General features: G+C 42.3%; 1 protein-coding gene across 4 annotated transcripts in view; it reads left to right on the forward strand.

Annotated features, from left to right (window-relative positions):
* FKTN (fukutin) overlaps positions 1–12,853 on the forward strand; it is a 77,143-nt gene extending 64,290 nt beyond the window's left edge. For 3 of the 4 annotated variants that reach the window (XM_008707910.2, XM_008707920.1, XM_008707922.1), the window contains 2 exons: positions 285–384; positions 12,204–12,853. In XM_008707910.2, coding sequence (XP_008706132.1) covers positions 285–384; positions 12,204–12,555 — 452 coding nt within the window. In that variant the 3' untranslated portion in view covers positions 12,556–12,853. Of the gene's footprint in view, positions 1–284; positions 396–12,203 lie in introns of those variants that run through there. The other variant, XM_008707918.2, reaches the window with a different exon arrangement.
* The last annotated feature ends 8,871 nt before the right edge of the window (positions 12,854–21,724 follow it).

Consider the following 21,724-nt stretch of genomic DNA (forward strand, 5'->3'; position numbering starts at 1 on the left):
TTCCATCAGCTTTTTGTTTCTTAAATAAGTAGCCAGTTTAACTGGGAAGGCAACGAAGCAGCATGGGCCTGTAAAGCAATTAATAAATTCATCTACTTGCAATCAGAACCGGAAACCTTAGCATCGTACTTAACCCAGGCAAGGCGCAGGATTAGACAGCAGACAGAGAAACAGAGGAAATAAGAAAAGGCATCAAGAAGAGAGTGTTACAACAGTGCAGGAAATCTTTGCAAATCTGATTGTAGATGGATCACTCACCCTTCCCCTCTTCTTTATTCAAACAGGGCCTTACATCTGGATCCAGGGGAGGATCATCCCTGAGATGCAATGTTGGCGTCTTCCAAAATGCAGGATGTCTGGTGGCAGGCTCTGGCTATCCTCTAAGTAAGGATAACTTTGTTTACAGAGTGATATTGTTTCTCTTCCTTTGTCATCTAAAGTCACTGTCTGCTGCAGGGGAAAAACCCAATGGACAGCAGGTTTGTTTCCTTCTAAATCAACACCATTTTTTCCTTGATTGTTTCTATCTGTATGTCCAGAGCCATGAGACCAGTGTACATCAGAGACTCTGGTTTGCAGATTCTAGCATCTTTCCTTCCCTGTCATGACTAGGGAATGACCTCAGGGAAGTCCAAAAATGATGATAGAGCAGCCAAATCTCTCTTTCCTTATGAGAGAAAACCAAAGCTCTCACTCAGCCAGCACCCTCCCCAGCGCTCCAGTAGAAACGTGGGCCATGTCAGCTTATTTCTCCTTCCAGATGCCCTGGTTTCCTACATCACCTGCTCTCCTCTGCAGCTGCTTGTTTTATTAATTTTTTATTTGCAGGAGGTTAGAGAAGGGGAGGCAGGAAGAGCTTCAGAGGAGCTGAGCTAATCACTAAGTGGCTCTATGGGTCCTGTGAATGGAGTGACATTAATGTCCATGAGAATTTACAGCCTCTGCTGGCTCTGGAAAGATGTTTGTCTAAGGACCACTAGTAAAACAGTCAGCTGCATGTGAAATCTTGCTTCTTCGGGCATACTTTTTAGTATTTCACTTGTTTGGGAACAATATTTTGTTTTGTTGAGGATGATAACTTGTTATGTCATTTTATAATCAAAATATATAATTTCTCATATTAAATGGAAAAATTGGATGTAATGCCTTGCATGACACCTGGTACCCAGTGCTAAATAATGGGATAGAGAATTTGGCACCTAAGCCCCAACTGGTGCTTGATATCACCCCCTAGGTCAAGCAGCATCCGCTGTCCTGTCACAGCCTGCTAGCTAGTCTCCTCACATCTTTTCTCGCCGCCCTGTGTACAGCAGCCAGAATGTTCTTCTCTTCTCTTTAAAAAAAACAATCACCAAAACCCCTCCCATGGACTTGAAAGCATTCGTTTCATAGAAACAAGCTATTTGTCTTGGGACAGAAAGTGGGGCAAGCTGGAAGCAGCTGTTTGGAGAAATGAGTCAGCGCTGTCTTACATTCATTCAACAAATGTCTTATCGTGCAGCTTTTATGTGCAGTGAACACAGTTTGTGGGGTTTTGTGATTAACGAAGCTAAGTCCTTGCCCTCTTGACATTTACAGTGTATAGCAGGCAAGCCAATGAGCAAGTAAACCAGAATGAGATTTGCTTTGAAGAATTCACCATGGTGATGGGGCTCCTTTAAAACACCAGAGTCAAAGGAATTTTAATTTACCAAATAAAGTTTCACAGAAAGATAAAACCTATGACCAAGAGTCACACCCACACACCTACAAATTAACTGTAAAAGAACAAGCACAGTCTTACTTGGAAAATGCGGAGTAGGTTGTCATAGTATAAAATTCATGACAAAAAGCAAGGCAAAGAGGGCCATTTTTATATTGATATGGGGTTTATTCTCTAAATCAATAAAACTTCCATGATCTTCATGCGTCAAATGCATTGTATCTTAAAATACAAAGATCTAAAGCAAGCACTGCTAGAAAAACTGAAAGGAAGGAACAGACATGAAGCAGCAGAGGGAGATTTTCTTACAACTCTGTCAAACAGATTAAAACAGACCAAAACTCCCAGGAAGGATGTGAAGGATTGATTTAATGGATGCATATAAAAACATTTTATTTTTCAAACAGGATATTTACCTCCTTTTCTATTGCTTATGGATCATTTAAAACAGTTGATCATATATTTTACCAAAGAGAAGCTCTCAATAAATATCCCAAAGCAAAATTATGCAGAGCATATCTTTGACTATACCACAATGAAATTAGAAATTAATAGCAAATTGTTGCCAAAAATACAACAATAAAGAAATTTTTAAAATACTTTCAAAAAGAGAAATTAAACAGCAGATGTTAGGAACTAATGACAACGATAGTATAAATGGAAACACAGAACGACCCCCAAGGTATATCAAAAAGAAATTCATAGCCTGAAAATTAATAAAATAAACATTCAATCCAAGAATGGGAGATGGAGAGAGAACAAAATAAACATAAGCAAATGAGAAAGAGCAGATTTAATAAAGATAGAGTAGACATTAATACATTAGAAAATCATAAAAATGCTGGAACACAGAGGTAGTTTTCAAAAAGAACAATAAAATGTATAAGCTTCCGCAGTGCTAATCAAGAAGAGAGAGAACACATAACGTGAGGACTGTGAAAGACAACACAAATACAGATTTTTTAAAATTTTTTTAAAAGATTTTATTTATTTATTTGAGAGAAAGAGCATGAGCAGGAGCAGAGGCAGAAGGAGAAGGTGAAGCAGGCTCCTCACTGAGCAGGGAGCCCAATGATGCAGGGCTCGATCCCAGGACCCTGAGATCGTGACCTGAGCCGAAGGCAGACGCTTAACAGACTGAGCCCTCCAGGTGCCCCCCATATATATATATATATATATATAAAATCATCGAATAGATGTATATAACACTTAATGTTTCTGACAATGTCAAAGTTTATATGTCAAAGTACCAAAATTAACACTTGAAGGAAGAAAACCTACCTAAAAGGATTTACTAGTGAATTCTATTAACTATCAAGAACCAGCTAATTTATGTGATGAATAAATTGATGGCTGCATTCACAATAGGTGGATGGAAGAAGGGATGGATGGATGGATGGATGGATGGATGGATGGATGGATGAATGGAGAGATGGATGGATGGATTGGGGCCTGGAAATGCAAAATTGGGGATTGGGAAGGGAGTTAAGAATGAGAGGGGAGGAAGGAGTTTTAAGATTGGATAAATAAGACTGATGCTTGACCTCCAGCCAAAATGACCTTGGCCCACAACCACCTGGGCTGACAGAATTCCCTTCTGAAAACCTAAGGTTTGGTCTCTCCTAAAGCTGACAAATTCTGCACATAGGACTAGAGGTCCAGTATTCACAGGCTAATCCAGACAGATCAATTAAGCCAGTAGAACCAGGCTGTCCTAGCGACCTGCCCTTCCCTTGCCAGGAGCCCGCAGGTGCAGTCTCTCCAGGGGGCAGTGAGAGCCATGAATAGTAAGGGTTTTAGCTCAAGCACACAGAGGCGTTTAGCTGCCCAAACTTAATCCCCCAATAATCGGATTATGTAAATTCCTCCTTCAACCCCTTTCCCCTGGGGGACCCGGACCTAGCCCCTAACCCTGGGCACAGGGAGACTGGGATGGGAGAGGGCCCATCATCTGAAGAATCACTGCTAGTGGCACCGTGCCCCAAAATGTCTCCCCGTTTTCAAAACGACAAAGGTAACAATAATGAGTAGGACAGTTTTGAGAAGAAAACTGATGTTGACCCTGGTCCCTGTGTCCCAGCACAGTGGTGCCCCTTTCTCTGAAGCTCGTGGCCAGCTGTGCACAGATCCCACTTACAGCTTCTTGTCTCATTTTGCATCATTGTGCCTTGTTGCCACAATTCTTTTTTTTTTACAATCACAGAGTATGCCATTAAGCACATATATTCCCTCACAGGTTTTTGGCTAAGATGAAGGATAGTATAGGTCCTTGGTTTAAAAAATAACCTGAGGTCTATCAGAATTGTGATATAACAGGGCATGGTAGAAAAGCCTGGGCACTGAGAGGCCACAGTTCCCCTTCCACAGCACACAGAGAAGACAGAAGGGCAGAAAGAGGACACATTGGGGATGTTTGCTGGAAATACCAAGTTGTATTTCTGAAGGCCCCGTTTGTGCACAAGTTGACCAATTAATCCAATCCATCTTTTGCATTGCCACCAGAATGAGCCTTGTAACCTATAAATCTAAATATATCACTCCCATCTTCAATCCACACAGTCGGCTTCACATGGACTGTCTTCCCCTCTACTCCTACTCATATAATTCCTGCAGTCTTTCCCACCCTTCCACCCAGGTACCCAGGCAACTGAGACCCCTGCCTTTTTAGATGTGCTTTAGATGGCCCTGTACTAGCCCTCCTCCAGTACCCATCTGGGGCCCACTTCCCACATTCTAGATCACATTCTGGGTATCCAGGACCCCTGGATTTAGACCACACTTTAGGTATCTAGGACCCCAGAATTTCTGCTCCAATGGCCCTGAGCCCATTTTCAGAGCCTTCACAGGGCTCTTCCTTAGGTCCATGTGGGCTGGGAGTCCACATCATATACACGAGGCCCTTCACAGAGCAGAACAGAGCTGGGCAGTGGGAAAAGAATGGAGACTGGTCAAGACTCTCCATATGTACCTTTGTCCGGGATCCCACAAACATCAGGGGCAGACCTGCCTAAGGGCCTGGTTTAAATGCCATCCCTCCCACAAGCAATCTCTGAATCTCCAGCTAGAATCTTGTGACTCCCCAGTTCCAAGTTCACACTCTCTGGCACTCAGGACTGTCTTGTATTTAGTCATTTGTGTCATGCCTCTCCCTCCCAAAGGCTGTGAACTCCTTGAAGGCAGATGTAGCATTTTCTTCACATTCTTGTCTCCTGAGACTCTAGCAATTCATGCAACAGCTTTTCTTATTTATAAAAAGAACCATATTTTTTTTTTTTTTGAGGAGGGGTCAAACAACCCCAAAGTCTCAGTGGCTTACAACAGCAAAGATTTACCTCTCACTCATGTTACATGAGGACTGTGGTTGGTTATGGATTTGTTCTATGGCTTTCAGGCTGAAAGAGCAACCCGAAACATAACTTCTCACGACAGCCCAACTAGGAATTCCTCTTAAGGCTCCCACTCCACCACCACAGAGGGCAGGTCTGCTCATATTCCATTGGCTGATGCAAGTCACATGCCCAAGCCTGGCCGTGGGCGGGGAAGTCCTCTCCCACCCCCTACAGGGAGGCACTGTCAGTCATATGGCAATGGGTGGGGCTATATAATCCTCTCCCAAGGAAGGGAGCCGGTAGTTGTCCTTACAATCCTATCATTGTCCCTATTTTCCAGTTGAGGAGACTGAGGCAGGGAGAAGTTACATAATTGGCCTAGGCTCGCATAAATGGCGTAGACCAGGGATTTCAACCAGGGTAACGCAACTCCAGAGTCCTTTATTCTTACCCACTAAGCTGTAATGCATTGTGAATTTATCATACCAAATCGTATGCTGGGTCCTTCAGAGAATGTGATGTCTAGAAATTCATTACTTATCCATTCGTTAATCAACCAGTGTTTGATGAATGTCTATTCACTGGGGTTGGGAGGAGACAAAATAAATAAGTAAAATATTACTAAATGGGGATGAGCACTAAAGAGAGAATAAAGCAGGGCGGGAGGATGAAGAGTCCTTATATGTGTGGAGGTGCAATTTTAGATGTTCTCAGAGAATCGTCATGAGAAGGTGACATTTGACCAAAGACCTGAAGAATGTCAGCTCCCTGAGGGCAGGGGTTTGTGTCCGTTTTGTTTGAAGTTGTCTCCCTGCCCCTGAACAGGGTGGGCTATAGTAGGTGCACAGTAATAACGGTGGAATGAATGAAAGGAGGGGGAAGTATGTGGATAACTTGGAGGCAGAGTGTTTCAGGCAGAGAGAACAGTGCAAAGGCCCTGAGGCAGGAAGGTGTTTGGTGTGTTCCTGAAACAGCAAAGGTCAGAATGGCTACTACAGTTGACTAAACCACAGGAAGAGAAGGAACAGACAGGTCAGATAAAGTGTATCTTAGGGGCCATTGTGAAGACTTCAAGTTAACTCCGAGTGAAATGGAGAGCCGCCTAAGGGTTTTGAATAGGAAGTGACAGGAATCAGAGCTGGATTTTCATAGGATTCTTCGGAGTGATGCTGGATAGCAGACAGAAAGAGAAAGTATAGAAGCAGAAAGACCAAGTAGAAGGCCACTGAAATAATCAAGCTGTGTGCTGGGCCCCGTAGACCCTGAGATGCATAAATCAGGGTGTCTGCCCAGTGCAGTGACTGCTACACTTCGCTGTGCATCTTCATCCCCTGGAATACTTAGTAAAAATGCAGATTTCGGATCCCACCCCCAGAAAACCTGATCCAGTGGGCCTGGGTCGGGGGCCTGGGAAGCGGGGACGCAGGGAGTGGGGAGGGACGGGCGGGAATCCCGGGCGGGAAGGGGCCCCGTGGGTCCCGGAGACAAAGGGCCGTGTCCTATAAAGGCAGCGGCGGAAGCGCGGCGTCCAGGCGAGGGCGCACACGGCCAGCGACGGCGACAACGACGGCGCGGTCCCCGGCTCTTGGCGAGGAGGTGCGTCGACCCTGGGGGGACGCGGGTACCGCCGGGGCCGGGCTCGTGGGCTAGCGGGTCTCCCGCGCAGCCCCGGAGTTCGTGCCTCACCCGCCCGGGAGGACAGAGGTGTGGAGGCGACTTGGTAGCAGCTACCAAGTCGACTCAGTGAGAAGACCTGGGAGGTTCCCGAGGGGTAGGGGTGGTGGCGCGACTCCGGGGGAGCAAAGCGATGCCCTTGTGCGTGTTGGCCTGGCCACTTCACCTTGATACGCGATGCCGAAGACACCCCGCAGCACCTCTGAGGGCCATTTGGGTAGCTTCTGCGTCCAGGTGAGCTACTCCCCCGCACCTGAGAGGTGCGAAACTTGAGCGCGAGATGCTTCCTGGACGCCCTATTAAGGCTAGGGGGAGCGACGGTTATAAAAAGGGAAAGGCAAAGGTCGGGAAGTGAAGTGGGCAAGGCTTCAGGCTGGGCGGGGTGGGCGGGGTGTTCAGGTGCGTCAGGCAATGAGGCGCAGGTGGGACAGCAGCTCTCCCAGAGTGCGGGGTGCCCACCTGAAGACTGTTGCTTAAGGTCAATGTATTTATTTAGAACATCAACATGCAGAGTTGTCCAATAAGAAAAGTAATTTGCATAATAGCGTGTGTTCTGATTTTTAAAGGATATAGGTATTCTGTATAAAGGATCTATATCATATTTATGCACAGCAAGCTGGCTACTGCTGGGGAGTAAGATTGAAGAGACAGCCTTTTATTCTTTACTTTATGCCCTTGTGTGCTGCTTCTTTGTTTGTTTGTTTCTTGGATGAGCATGTGTTACTTCTATAATGATTTCAAAAGGCAAAACTATGCCCAGTGTTGAAAGTTAGGCACCTTCCCCTAACCCAACTCTATAAGCCACCTTTATCACTCTCTGTCTGGAGTCTGTTTTCCCTTATTTTCAAGAAAAAGATGAAAGAAGAGACAAATACACATGACCAAATGAGGAGAAGAAATTTAGTCTTATGAACAAAGAGCCATATGAGTCTGAATGCTAGGGACAGGCCCCCACAGGAATGTTAGCCGTGAGCCTGTGCTGTACCCTTTCTTGTTGTCCCAGGCTCTGTGTCCAGAAACCACTGTCAGAAAAAAGCAGCAATCCCTAGTGGGGACATTGGTCACTTTCTGTAGGGGCATAATTGTCGTTCTTCTCCCTGGTAACTTGTTACCTTCAGTGGTATAATAGAGGTTTGTGCACACCTATATTCCTATTATATTTACGATCACATTCCTCCTGCCTCGGCATTCCTAACCCCAGGTCTGTGACACCCACCCAACCAGAAGCATGTAACTCGAAATCAAGGGTTCTATATATTTGGATGAGAATAACATTACATCTTTATTTCCAGTAAACTTCATTTGCAAATGTGGGTAATGAAAAGTAGTACTGGTGGTGAAATCACCAACAAAAGTCATAAATACCTTCATCTCACGGCTGTTGCAGATATTTTGATTACACATCACTGTGTAGAAATTATGGTAATAAATAATTTAATATGTTAAAAGCAAAGCACATTATTACTATATTTCATTTTAAAATTATTTTAATAATTATTAATTATAATTGGTGATTTTTATGTGTCTTATGTATTTCAGTTCATGCATTTAAAATAATTATTTTGAGGAGGGAACCAAAGGCTTTTTACTCTATTTCAAATCATTGTTCTGGGATAGAGTCCTTCCCTCGGCTTCCCCAGACCGCCAGAAGAATCCATGGTGCAAAAAGGTTATGTGCCCTGACCCACCAGGAGTCAGTGGTGACAAGGATGCATCAGTACAGAGGCGTGGGACACTGGCTGCGCCACTGACTCCCCGTGTGACCCGGGACAACATGTTTTACCTCTGTTTTGACATTTATCAGATGTTTTCTGATTCTGTGGCATCTGGTGTATTTTTTAAGCTCTTAAATTATTCTGAAATCAAGCTTAGCAGTAATCAGTCCTTACAACTGGAAAAGCACTAAGTGCAATTTTCCTTTGATTTAATGAGTATGTTAGTAATTTCCCAGTGACCGCTACTTTGAATTTTCCCAGCTTGTTAAAGAACTGATTTCTATTTCCCCCTGTGGAGGAGAGTAACACCCTTGAGGATAAATCAACAAGGCATTATTAAGCTCCTTCTAGGATGGCAGGCTACATTTCTGAAGCCTATCTTTTCCTCTCCTTATTTCCTCTGTCTGCTTCTAACACAATAGGATTGAGCCCTCTTAGAAGAGAACACCAGTTAGTTTATCCTGCTTAATCTTTTTCTTCCAGCTTGAAAAAGACGCCCCCCCCCCCAAGGGACTAGAGTTGACTTAGTGAGTGAGCTAAACCCTCTTTTGACAAGAGAAGCTTGAAAGTAGGTTTGCTCTCACAGTCCTGGCTGCAAAGCAGTCAGCCTTAGTGTAAGCAAAACTGGATACTTTTCTTTCTATCTTAAAATCCCTTGATTTAGGTTCAAACTGCCCTATGTTAGTTGTAGTTGGTTACAGTTCTGAGGACACTCAAATTTTTCATTGTAGATGAAACACTAGGTTATTTAGAAATGAGTTAAGCGAGATCAAAGGCAATAGGCAGGGACTGTGGCATTTTAGAGCAGGAAGAGGCCCTTGGGATCACCTAGTCCACCCCCTTCAGTTTGGAAGGATACATGGAATGCCTTGAAGGCCCCTAGAATCCTGGGTTGGGTGCTGCTTCTCTGCTCCTACAGCCTCTGGGCTTCTCTCTCCATTCGCAAGGCATGGTTTCCTCAGGATCCAGCTGCCCAGCACAGTGTCTGACACATATGGTCAGTAAGTGTTGTTATGTAAGCTTGGAGTGCACATGATGGTAATTGGATCATGGGTCCTACTAAGAGTATCTCTGCAGAGACCCAAGTGGCTGATGGAGGGAGCCTGAAGCCAGCCAGTGAGCTTGGGCGGCCATGCCTTCCCCTTACCACTGGGTTCTCAGCACAGCCGTCTGTCTCCAACCCAGACAGAAGCAGGAAAGGCAACAAGAATGGGGATGGGCAAATGTCCTGGAGCCATACAGATGATTGAAAAATGCTATTCTTTGAAGTAATGACCCTTCCCATCTGTATAGGGAAGAGAATCCTTGTATTTATTAAGCACCTATGTAGCAGGCACATAGTGTCTCACTTATGTATTTAAATACTTTACAGAATGTATTATTTAATCCTTACAAGGACTCAGATGATGGCTTTATTTCCATTTTCCAGAGAAGAAATAGAGGCTTAAAGAAATTAACTGATTTTTTCAGAATCATATAACTAAGAAATTGGGAGCTGAGATTTACAGCCAGGTCCTTCCACATTAAGACCCATAAATGTTCTTAGTTTTTGTCTATTATGAAGCAAATAATATATGAATCCTTTCTTGTTACGAAAATGTAAAATATTACCCCACTATATCAAATAAAATGTACCCGTCTCCTTTTTCTATCTTCCCCCATCCCGCCTGTCCTTCCCCAAGGAACCACTATCAACAGTTTGGCCTGAATCCTTCCAGATGGTTTGCTGTGTATCCACACACACATAAATGACATATAGAGCAGAGCAAACAAAAACACAAAACAAGCTCAGACCTTTCTACTGCACTGTAGCTGCTTCATTAGGGGAAAAAAATGCTAAGTTGGAATGAACATTTACTTTTCCCTGTTTTATTTGTAGAGATAATAATTGTAATTATTTAATATTTATTGACCACTTACTGTGTGCCAAGCACTTTGCTAAAGTGGTTTACGTGGATCATTTTACGTGTCCTTACAAGTAATACCCTGAATCCTCCTTTACTTATGAGGCATTTGGTACACAGAGAGTTGAAGTAGATTGCTCAGGGTCACACCGCTGAGGAGCAGAACCAAAAGCCAAACCAGGGTTCTGGCTCCAAAGTCTGTGTCCTTACTCACCATGCAGATGCTTCCATTGGAGACTGATCCCTGAAGAGTCAGGGCTTGAAGGTAACAGCATGGCTTGTTCTAATTAACTGAGATCGTCATTTGGTTCCTACCGAAGGGCAGAGATACCAGCACACAGTGTGGTGAAATGACTTCCGGAATATGCCAGCAGCCTCTGCCAGTCCCAGCAGCGTCTACAATACTGTCACTACAACCAACATATGCATATGTACGTAGCGTGAGTTAATGCATGAGAAACAATGGCTGGCTCAAAGCAAAGGTGCTGTTTGCTCTTATGTTCCTTGGTTTATAGTTCACAGAATGCTTTTACATGCAGTATTCCATTTAATCCTTACAACAAACTGTGAGGAAAGGATGGTATAATTACGCCCATTGTATAGCTGAGGAACTGAGGCTCAGGTTGGTGAAGTGACTTAGGCAGCACCTCGCAGCTGGTTGGTGTTTGGTGCCGTGACCAGAACACACACCCTCTGAGGGAGAAGGTGGCTTTTCCCCTAGGCTGGCCTCCTGCTGTACCTGCCTCCAGGATTGCAGGGATCTGGTGAGTCTACTGCTTCCTTATCACAGTTTCCATAGGGATGAGAGGTTCCTATTTCCAGAGTAGAGCAGTGGTTCTCAACGTCTGCCACGCGCTGAGATCACAGAGAGCTTTGTTCACTGATGTATCATCTATGTTCCCATTAATGCATGTTAGTCCAAGCTGCCTGGCAGAAGGGGCCCATGCCTCTAAGAGTTAAAAATGGCAAAGGAAGATTTGGCAGGAGATGGTGATAATCAGCTCTCCTGGGGTTGGAAAGGTCACCTAAGTGCAGGCTTGTGGAGGCCTGCATATCTTCTGTAACATCCATGGCAAATTGCCACCCCCACCTCCCCCTTGTCTTTTCTTCTTGTCGTGCCAAATATCCCCACTTCTGTTTTTCATACAACAGAGTTTCAAGACTCTTCATCACTCTGTTCATCCTCCTGTAAATGTGGTCCAGGTCGGCTATTTTATGTCTTGCATGGTGAGACCCAACCCTCCAGGTGAGGGCTGCCAGCTAAGAGGGGAGCTGTGCTATCGTCTTCATTCCCCCTGATGAATCTTACTAGTGAAACCTACGATTACAGTTTTTATTTTTTGAGAATCCATATTTAATTCCCTATTGGCTAAATATATATTTTATCTGCACAAGTACTAAATCCTATACCATGCCTGATTCTGAACAATTAGGAAGAGTTGCTGGTAAAAGAAGTAGTGGAGATACTGGAATAAAAAAAGCTTGCAACGGGCACTTGGAAATAGCTAGGGAGGAAAAGGCTGAAGGGTATTGTTCTTACCCTGTCCTTTCTTCTCTTATCAAAAGGAAGACTCAGGGGCGCCTGGGTGGCTCAGTCAGTTAAGCGTCTGCCTTTGGCTCAGATCATGATCCCAGGGTCCTGGGATTGAGCCCCACATTGGGCTCCCTACTCAGCAGGGAGTCTGCTTCTCCCTCTGACCCTCCCCCTTCTTGTGCTCACGCTCTCTCTCTCAAATAAATAAGTAAAATCTTGTAAAAGAGAAAAATGAAGACTCAAAAAAACCTAAAAATGAGGACATGGAGTTTCCTAAAACCTGCATCTCAAATTCATGGCAGGACATGCGCTACCCACCATCTCTTACAAGGTATTGGCCCTTAGGGCCCTTTCTCTTTCCTGTCTCAGGAGCTCAAACATGACCAGGAAGATCTTCACAAATACCAGGGAGCGGTGGAGGCAGCAGAATGTCAACAGTGCCTTTGCCAAGCTGAGGAAGCTCATCCCCACTCACCCTCCAGACAAAAAGCTGAGTAAAAATGAGACGCTTCGCCTGGCAATGAGGTACATCAACTTCTTGGTCAAGGTCTTGGGGGAGCAAACCCTGCAGCAAACAGGAGTGGCTTCTCAGGGAAACATTCTGGGACTCTTCCCCCAAGGATCCCACCTGCCGGACAGGACTCTACTCGGTGACTACCAGGTTCCTTCACTTGACCCAAGCCACAGCATTGCATAGTGGGGCTCTGGCTGTCATCACCCAGGGAGCACTCGCTCAGAAGCTACTGGCTGTCAGCAGCCTTTTGCATGTTCCAATGTCAACGGGATGAATAATTTGTGAGGCATGCATTTAAGCTTCACAGGAGGGGGCTCAGGGACAGCTGCAGGGAGCCAGCCAGGGGCCATGAGGAAGATGGCTTTGGAGTCCGCCACCCCGGAGCTTCAGGCAGCCTGCCTCTGTTTTATGTATCCAGGATCTGCATAAGATGTTGTTTGGGGGGGGGGGAAGCATAGATTAAAAACAGGTTTGGAAATCACTGTTTTACTCAGTATGATTTCAATGACAAGGAAGGAGTTTTCCCATAACAGATCTCAGATGGATGAGTAGAAAATGCTTCCCTCAGAACATACTTTACAGTTTGTTTTGATAAATGAGGTATATGTGATCGGGGGTGAACAAAATAAGGTTGATAAATGTGAAGAGAGCCCTTACAGAAACCAACCTGGAGACTTGTGGAAACTTGAGGGGAAAAGACCCTCCTGACACGTGAGGATTACAGGAACACAGCAGATACATGTGGAAGAGCTCTGCATCTTTTATCCCTGTGGAAATATGAAGTGTTACCTGCATTGAGCCATTTATATCTATGTTATCTCTAAAGCCAAATGGTGGATTATATCTGTGAGAGGAAAAGACTTGATAATTTAAGAATTAGAGTTCATAGTTTTCTTATGAAAGACAGGTAGCTAAAATAGGTTATTTAACCCCTAGTTGCACATGTCAGGCATTAACACTTTTAATTCAGCCTGAGTTCCTGCTGATTTAAGACCTGTAAAATTCAAATATAATTATGAAAATCCAAACATTACCATTTAACGACTCATTTAACAGAGAGCTTAGTTTAAACAAAAGATCTAGAGTAGACAATAGGAATGTAATACCAGACTTTAATGAATTAATGAATTTGTAATTTGTCTTCCTCGCTATGGAGCATTAGCTCAATCTTAGCTGGGAGGGGTGGTACCCACTAGTCAATGAAACAGTGTGATCTGGCGGAACTACTCATAACCACGTTCCCCCCTGATGATTGGATTCAAAGATGGATTCAAGGATGAATCCCATAGCTGAGCCCAGAATACAAATAATGTTATTTGATTGTCTCTGGGACATTTTATTTCCCTAAGTTCTTGACAGTACATTGGTTTTAAAACCCTCGGAACCACAGGTAGGAAATTGATGGATTTGCAATTACAGGTTTCCAGTGTATACACAATAGAGGAATTTAAATTTCCTGTTACTCTAGAAATAAGATGTTGATTTATGGGAGGTTGAAATGAGCCTCTTTGGTTTGGTGATCAGAAAAAAACTTGGTAGGTGCGACTGGGTGGCACAGCAGTTAAGCGTCTGCCTTCGGCTCAGGGCGTGATCCCGGCGTTATGGGATCGAGCCCACATCAGGCTCCTCTGCTATGAGCCTGCTTCTTCCTCTCCCACTCCCCCTGCTTGTGTTCCCTCTCTGGCTGGCTGTCTCTATCTCTGTCAAATAAATAAATAAAATCTTTAAAAAAAAAAAAAAAGAAAAGAAAAAAGAAAAAAGCTGGATGAGGCTCCCCTAAAATCTCATTCCCCTCCAAATAACAAGGTTGTAATGTCATTAACACCTACACAGCATTCACGCTCATAGCCCAATGCATTTATCCGAAGCAATATGTTCTCCTTCAAGGTCCTTTCTTTAAACTGCATTCTCTACACTTCCCTATGGACCCAGAATAGTCCAGGGAAACACATATGCACAGAGACCAAGGGACTTCCTCCAAATGTGCATTTCTTGCTCATGAGGTTATGTGGACTTAAATTTGTCCCCAAACTACCAGCGGATAGTATATATCAAAGATTTGATGACAGTTGTCAATTGAACAACATTACTTACTCTCTCATCTGGCATTAAATCAAAATGACACTTTGACAGTGTTTTTATATTAGCTTCCTATTAACATGTTGCTGAGGAGGGCACAGAGGACCTCTTTGCCTGAATGCAGGATTTTACTGCTCTTCTCAGAATGAGTGCCCTTTTCTGCAGTTGGGGCCATGTCTGTTGAGTACAGAGGGCCCTTCCACTGAAGTGAACGAGAGTGCTCCTGAGAAGTCATGAGGAGATTGAGTTATCATTAAACTATAGGAGAGGCATAATGATTTAAAGGAACCCTGCAAGAAATTCCATTGATAAGCGAATAAACATTTAAAAATATTATTTGATGTAATTTACGTCTTAAATTATTTTGCAAGCTTAGATTTTGGTATGTCAAGTTGTGTGGGGTTAGAGTGACTGTCAAAAGGAATTGTAGGTACACATGGATCAAAACCTTTGGCAAGTTACCTATGAGACTGGAAGCTAATTCAAAAATTACTCTGTGGTCTTCCTTGGTAGTAGTAGTAAGTATAGTAGTAAGAATTTTCCACTAAAACACATTGGAGTTCACTGATGGTACATCTCTTTAGGGATTATTTGAACCCAACAGAAAAGTTTAGATGGAATATATCATCTATGCTACTCTGTTATTTGAAAAAAAAATGTTTGATCTGCTATGGACACCACTAGAAACTTCCAGAAACCAGGTATAAACAGGCCATTGATTTATATAGATCATGAGATTGGCAGAGGAGAAAATAGGTCAAATGATATGAAGTGACTTTCCAGAATGGACAATTCCTGGAAACCCAGGACACGGTGCCTGATTTCCTGACCCTGTGGCCAACATTTCTTCAGCCCTGTTCAGCCTCCAAGTTTTTTAGGATTGAAAACGGATAAGCACCTTATTGTTATGCTCATCTCTTTTCAACAGCATTCAGTAATCTTCATATGCCTTTTTATTGAAATTGATTTCTTGTGCTTTATAGAATGTGATTAGATGTATTAACCAAAGATTCTTTTGTTGATATGTTTTGTGAGTTTTTATCCATTGAATTTGCTATTTAACTATTAATTTATTGCAAATAAATTATTTAAGAAAAGAAATTATTCTTAAAAAAAAGAATTTCACAAATTTACTAAGCTTTTCCACCCGTTCTCTCTATCCTCACAGTCACTGTTCTGGCTTTGACCCCTCCCCTACCATTGTCCTTAGTCTAGGAAAAAATCTAGCATCCCCTGGTTAGTCTTTCTCTCCTCTCTCTTTCTCTCTCTCTACCTCTGGCTCTCTCTTCATTTCACCTTACACACAGCTTGCTCACCGTCCTTCTCAAACCACAGCTGGGGGCAGATCACTCCCTAGCTATTAAACATTCAGTGTCTTAACCACCAGACTGAGACAAATGCCTTACTCCAGGCACTCTGCAGCCTGATCCTTCCTTGTATCTTCCACAATCCCCTAAATATATTGTACATGCTAATGAAACGATCTCACTCGATGGTCCCCAGACATGTTCCACTTCTTAATACTTCTGACTTTTCTCTTGTGATTCCACCTGCATGCATGAATGTTCCCATTCTCTCTCATTCTACTCACCCCTCCACCTGCACCAAATTCCACTCACTACCATACTTCATGACTGATCTTAAACACCACTCCTTCACAAAGCTTAACTCCTCTTAAACACCATCTCTTACCTGGAGTCCTCCTAGATTTCCACCATTCAATCAAAACTTTCCTTTTTTAGAATCCCCTTTTGTGCTTCGTGACCCTTACTTCCTCTACTCTAGGTTACAGAGGTCTGTGTATATTCTGTCCCCCCCGAGCTAAGATCTCCTCAAGGAAAGGGATGGTTTCTAACATTTACTCCTCACAACAGCTCTGCAAGAGACCTCACTTTCAAAATGAGAGAACTGTATCAAGACTGCCTCTGTTAAGAATAATGCTCTAGCCTCCCCTAAAAGAGGACATAGAAATGAAACTTGAACAAGGTGAGTCTTCCTGAGAAACCCAAAGTCTAATGCACTTCTGAACAGTTTGTTTCTCCCCATTTCTATTCAACGTGCCCCCTGGCAGCACCTGCTTTTGGAGGTTTCACCACCTAAGAATGGCTTGAGATGGCCAAAATATGTGTAAGTTATGCACAACTGGCTTTGTCCTTAAAAAGCCAAAGATGAAAGGAGTCTGGGAGAATGGACAGCTTAACTGCTGACCCACAGGCCAAAGGTTAGTTAAAAGTCACATCCTTAAATAAAAAGGTCAAAGATAAGGAGGGAATCTAAAAGTCCAATGGCAATGCAAAGCGAGGGATTTAAAGTGGCAGGTGTTAGAAAGGAACGCCAAGGAATGAATGCACTCAAAGGGTTGCAGGAAGCCAGGGGCATAGTCTCCTAAACCACTTTCACTTCTGGGACTGTTGGGTTTACCATAAATAGGGAAACTTTTCATTTTATTTTCTCTATCTTGCTAATGACCTATCACAAAGAGATCTTAAAGAGCACTAGATTTTAACATAAATATACATAAATTTAGTTAAGTTTGTAATCTGCCAACTAAATTTAAGAATTTAACTTCCAGAGCTCGAGAATTTCCTGGTAGTCAAGTGAAGCAAACTGTTGAATTGCCTTTTCTGGGTAACTCTGACAAAACAGGATTATCATCCAATATGTTCAGATCCTTGGACCTAAGTATTATCCTTCTAGGAATCTATCATGAAGAATTAATTGCAATTATGGTCAAAGATGTATGTACATGGATCTGTATTTCAGAATTTTACATCGTACATAAAATTATAATGATAAGACTATGATCTCAGACTCTTGGGGTGCTTCCTATATGCCAGACACTGGGCCAAGAGCTTCCAATGTATCAGCTCACCTAATCTTCATAACAATGTTGTATTGTTAACATTATATTAATTATGTGTGTTGTTCTCACTTCACAGATGAGGAAACTGAAGTTTAGGATATTATTTATCTTGCTCAAGTTTCCACTGCAGAGTCAGGATTTGACCCTCAGTCATTTTTACTCAAAATTACTGCTCTTCAGAGACAGATTTTTTTTGGCATCAGAATTCTTACTTATTTTTAAAGTTTAAAAATTTATTATCTTTTTTTATTTGAAGTAGAGTTGACATACAATGTTACATTAGTTTCAGGTGTGGGGATTCTTTTTATTTATATTTTTTATTTTTTAAATTTAAATTCAATTTTGTTAACATATACTGTATTATTTGGTTCAGGGGTAGAACTTAGTGATTCATCAGCTGCATGTAACACCCAGTGCTCATTACATCACATGCCCTACTTAATGCCCATCACCCGATTACCCCATCCCCCCCCAATCCACCTCCCCTCCAGCAATCTTCGGTTTGTTTTCTATAGTTAAGAGTCTCTTATGGTTTTGCCTCCGTCTGTTTTTATCTTATTTTATTGTTCCTTCCCTTCCCCTTTTTTCATCTGTTTTGTTTCTTAAATTCCACATATGAGTGAAATCATATGGTATTTGTCTTTCTCTGACTGGTTTATTTCACTTAGCATCATACACTCTAGTTCCATCCACATCATTGCAAATGGCACGATTTCATTGTGTGATGGCTGAGTAGTAGTCCATTGTATATATATACTACATCTTCTCTATCCATTCATCTGTTGATGAACATCTGGGCTCTTTCCATAGTTTGGCTATTGTGGACATGGCTGCTATAAACATTGGGGTGCATGTAACCCTTCGAATCACTATTTTTGTATCCTTTGGATAAATATCAGGTGTGGGAATTCTTAATTTTTTAAATCCTGACCCCTTTAATGGAACATCACGGAGCAGGCATATTACCCAATAACACTATTGAGTAATCGAACACAACCCTGAAAAACAAAGCCTCCTGGTTAGAAACACCAAGGTGGGGGTGATACCACGGTAAGACACTATGAGGACACTGTCTTGCAGAGGCAGGCTTAAGTGAATCTGCAGGAGAAACTGTTTCTTCCTCTGTTTGGACTTTGCTTTCCCCTTCCACCTCGGCTTGAGCATGAACTATGGTTCAGGGCATTGGTACTTGTGCGTGTGCGTGTGCGTGCATGCTTGCGTGTGCAGGCATAAGGTGGGAAATCTACTCCTCCACATCTCCTACCTGTCCTTCTTCTGGTTTTAGCTCCTCTGGAGTTGAGGAGGAAGAAGGGTCTAAGGAAATGGACAGTGTTTTTCTTCACTGGGTATGGGATTGCATTCTCTTCCTAGATTCAGTTTAGACTGTTCATATCAATTCTTTTTAACTAGTGATACAAGTCCCAGGTTTAGAAACACTGTGGAACAGCAGAGAATTACATCTCTTAGATTCAGCAAGACTCCGCCTTGCACATCGTCTTATGGCCACTGCGACCCCCTCCCCAGGTTGGGGGAGGTGGAGTGCTGTGGTGAATATTCAGCATCTGCTCCAGTCGTCAGATCACTTCAGGGCATTTTTTGGATCTTTCACTAAATAAACCAACAAACTTTACGATGTGTGTAAGATGTGCACATGTTCTCTTTCCACCAACCGGTAATACACCTGAGAGCGTACAACTGTGTCGGCAATTGGGAAGCACCAACCCCATCGCACCTCAAACAGGCACTGCACAAAGAACGGATTTTGAAGCATTTTAAAAATGAGGCAATGGTGACTGGAAAATATGTAGAAGGGGATGGGCTAATCAGTTACATGAGACTCTTGGGTCTCTAAGCGAAGTTTGGAGGAAGAGGTTGTCATATCAGTGACATCTTTTGGCCTGCCCTTCAACTCCTTTCAGTTTGGACCAATGAGTAACTAGATAAGGTTAAAGCTGAGGATCTGTTGGCCTGAGATCCAGTTGCTTGGTGTCTCTTTAACACTCTACCCAAAGGGGTAGAAATTGTCACAGAGATCACAAAATGAGCCAAATCCCATAGGGAGGAGCCAGGGGAAGGAACGACAGCCAGGTGTCCTGGGATGTCTCCAGTCTTCTCACATGGTACGGTAATATTCAGGATGGGACAGAACATTGCCATGCTTGCTAGATTGAGCATCGGGGACTTTCTGGGCAAAAACTGGGTACATGTTTAGCTTTTAAACAGTATGTGAGAGGAGAGTCCTAAATGTTCTCTGAGTTTACTCTCCAGGCATGCGTAGACTTAAAAAGGAGAGGAGAGGGCTGCTGAGGACAAAACAATCAAATAAACAAACAAGAAAATAGACTGTTTACCAAACTGAGATACGAATCTTCTAAAAAGCTTTTGCCTTGGAGCCCTAATTTGGGCAAACATATGGTAAAATATTGTGGAGTAAAAATCAGTTTTCAGAAGATAGTCACGTGTACAGTTGAAAAGAGAACTTTCTAAGCAAAACTATAAAAATACAAAATTTCCAAGGCATAGACATCTTTTTTTTTCAGTACTTCTGTTTAAAAAATAAATGTGTAAGTGTAAGTTACCCAGTGAGGTAAAATGTTTAAGTGAATAGGCTAAATGTGTAAAAAGTTAAAAAGCTGTACGTTTTATCATTTGAGGCTATAAGGATACTAAAATAAAATGGGGGTCTCAATTTAACTGCCATATTTTTATAAATTGATAAAGTGTTTTAAAATCTATAGTTTTTATATTTTGGAAGTAATGTTTTTTAAAGATAGGATTGAGATAATAGGGGGGATATAGTAATATGCCCAAGAAATGGTTTTCAGAAAGTCACTTTCCAAGGCTGTTTTTTTATTAAGTAGGCTCCACACCCAGTGTGGGGCTTGAACTCACTAGCCTGAGATTAAGAGTTGCATGCTCTACCAATTGAGCAAGCCAGACACCCCTTGAAGACTATTTTTTAAAGAAAAAAAAAAAAAAGAAGAAAAGAAAAAGGAGAGGGGAGTGGGGTTAGTAACATTATTTTTTCTTTCAAAAGTGTTATTAAGCTCTGTGAAAGACAATGTCAAGAGAATGAGAAGACAAGCCACAGATTGGGAAAAAAATATTTTCAAAAGATGCATCTGATAAAGGATTGTTATCCAAAATATGCAAAGAACTCAACAAGAAAAAAAAATTAAAAAATAGACCAAAGACACCTCACCAAAGAAGATATACAGAGGTCAAATAAGCATATGGAAAAATGCTCCACATCATATGTCATCAGGGAAATGTGAATTAAAACAATCAGATACCATTACACACCTATTAGAACAGTTGAAATCTGGTCACTGACAACACCCAATGCTGGAGAGCATGGGAAGCAACAGGAACTCTCAAACATTGCCAGTGAAAATGCAGAACAGTACAGCCACTTTGGATGGCAGTTTGGCAGTTTCTTATAAAACTAAACATATCCTTCCATACAATCCAGCAATTGCACTCCTCAGTTTTTACCCCAAGGAGTTTACAACTTATGTCCACACAAATACCTTCACACAGATGTTTATAGCAGCTTTATTCATAATTGCCCAAACTTGGAAGCAACCAAGATATCCTTTAGGAGATGAACAGATAAATTAAGTGTGGTACATCTAGACAAAGTAATATTATTTAGCAGTAAAAGGAGATGAGCTATCAAGCCATGAAAAGACATAGAGGAAGAAGCTTAAATGCATATCACTAAGTGAAATTAGCCAATCTGTTTGATTCCAACTGCATGATGAAAAGGCAAAACTATGGAGACAGTAAAACGATCAGTGGTTGCCAGAAGTGGGAGGGTGTAGGATGAATTGGGAGAGCACAGAGCATTTTTAGGGCAGTGAAATTATTCTGTATGATATTATAATGATGGATACATGTTATTATACATGTTTTCCCTCCAGTAGAAATTTTTTAAAGATTTTATGTATGTATGTATGTATGTATTTAGAGCGTGAATGGGGTAAGGGGCAGAGGGAGAGGGAGAGAGAAAATCTCCAGCAGACTCCATGCTTGAGTGTGGAGACCAAGGAGAATGGGGGTGGGGGGCTCGATCTCACAACCCTGAGATAATGACCGGAGCTGAAACCAAGAGTTGGATGCTTAACAGACTGAGCCACCCAGGCGCCCCTCCAGTAGAAATTTTATTCAGGAAGCCAACGTGTAACATCAACAAAAACTAGATTTTTAAAACCAGTAACATTTATTTGTATGAGTTTATGTAGAATCTAGTTATAAAATTAATCAATGATAACAAAGAAGCACTTTTAGTGAATACAAAATTAGAATTTTAAAAAATTCCAACACAGTTAACATACGGTATTATATTAGTTTTGGGTGTACGATATAATGATTCAACAATTCTGTACATTGCGCAGTGTTCATCATAAG

This window comes from Ursus maritimus, unplaced genomic scaffold (assembly GCF_017311325.1).
Source record: "Ursus maritimus isolate PB19 unplaced genomic scaffold, ASM1731132v1 scaffold_17, whole genome shotgun sequence".
NCBI lineage: Eukaryota > Metazoa > Chordata > Mammalia > Carnivora > Ursidae > Ursus > Ursus maritimus.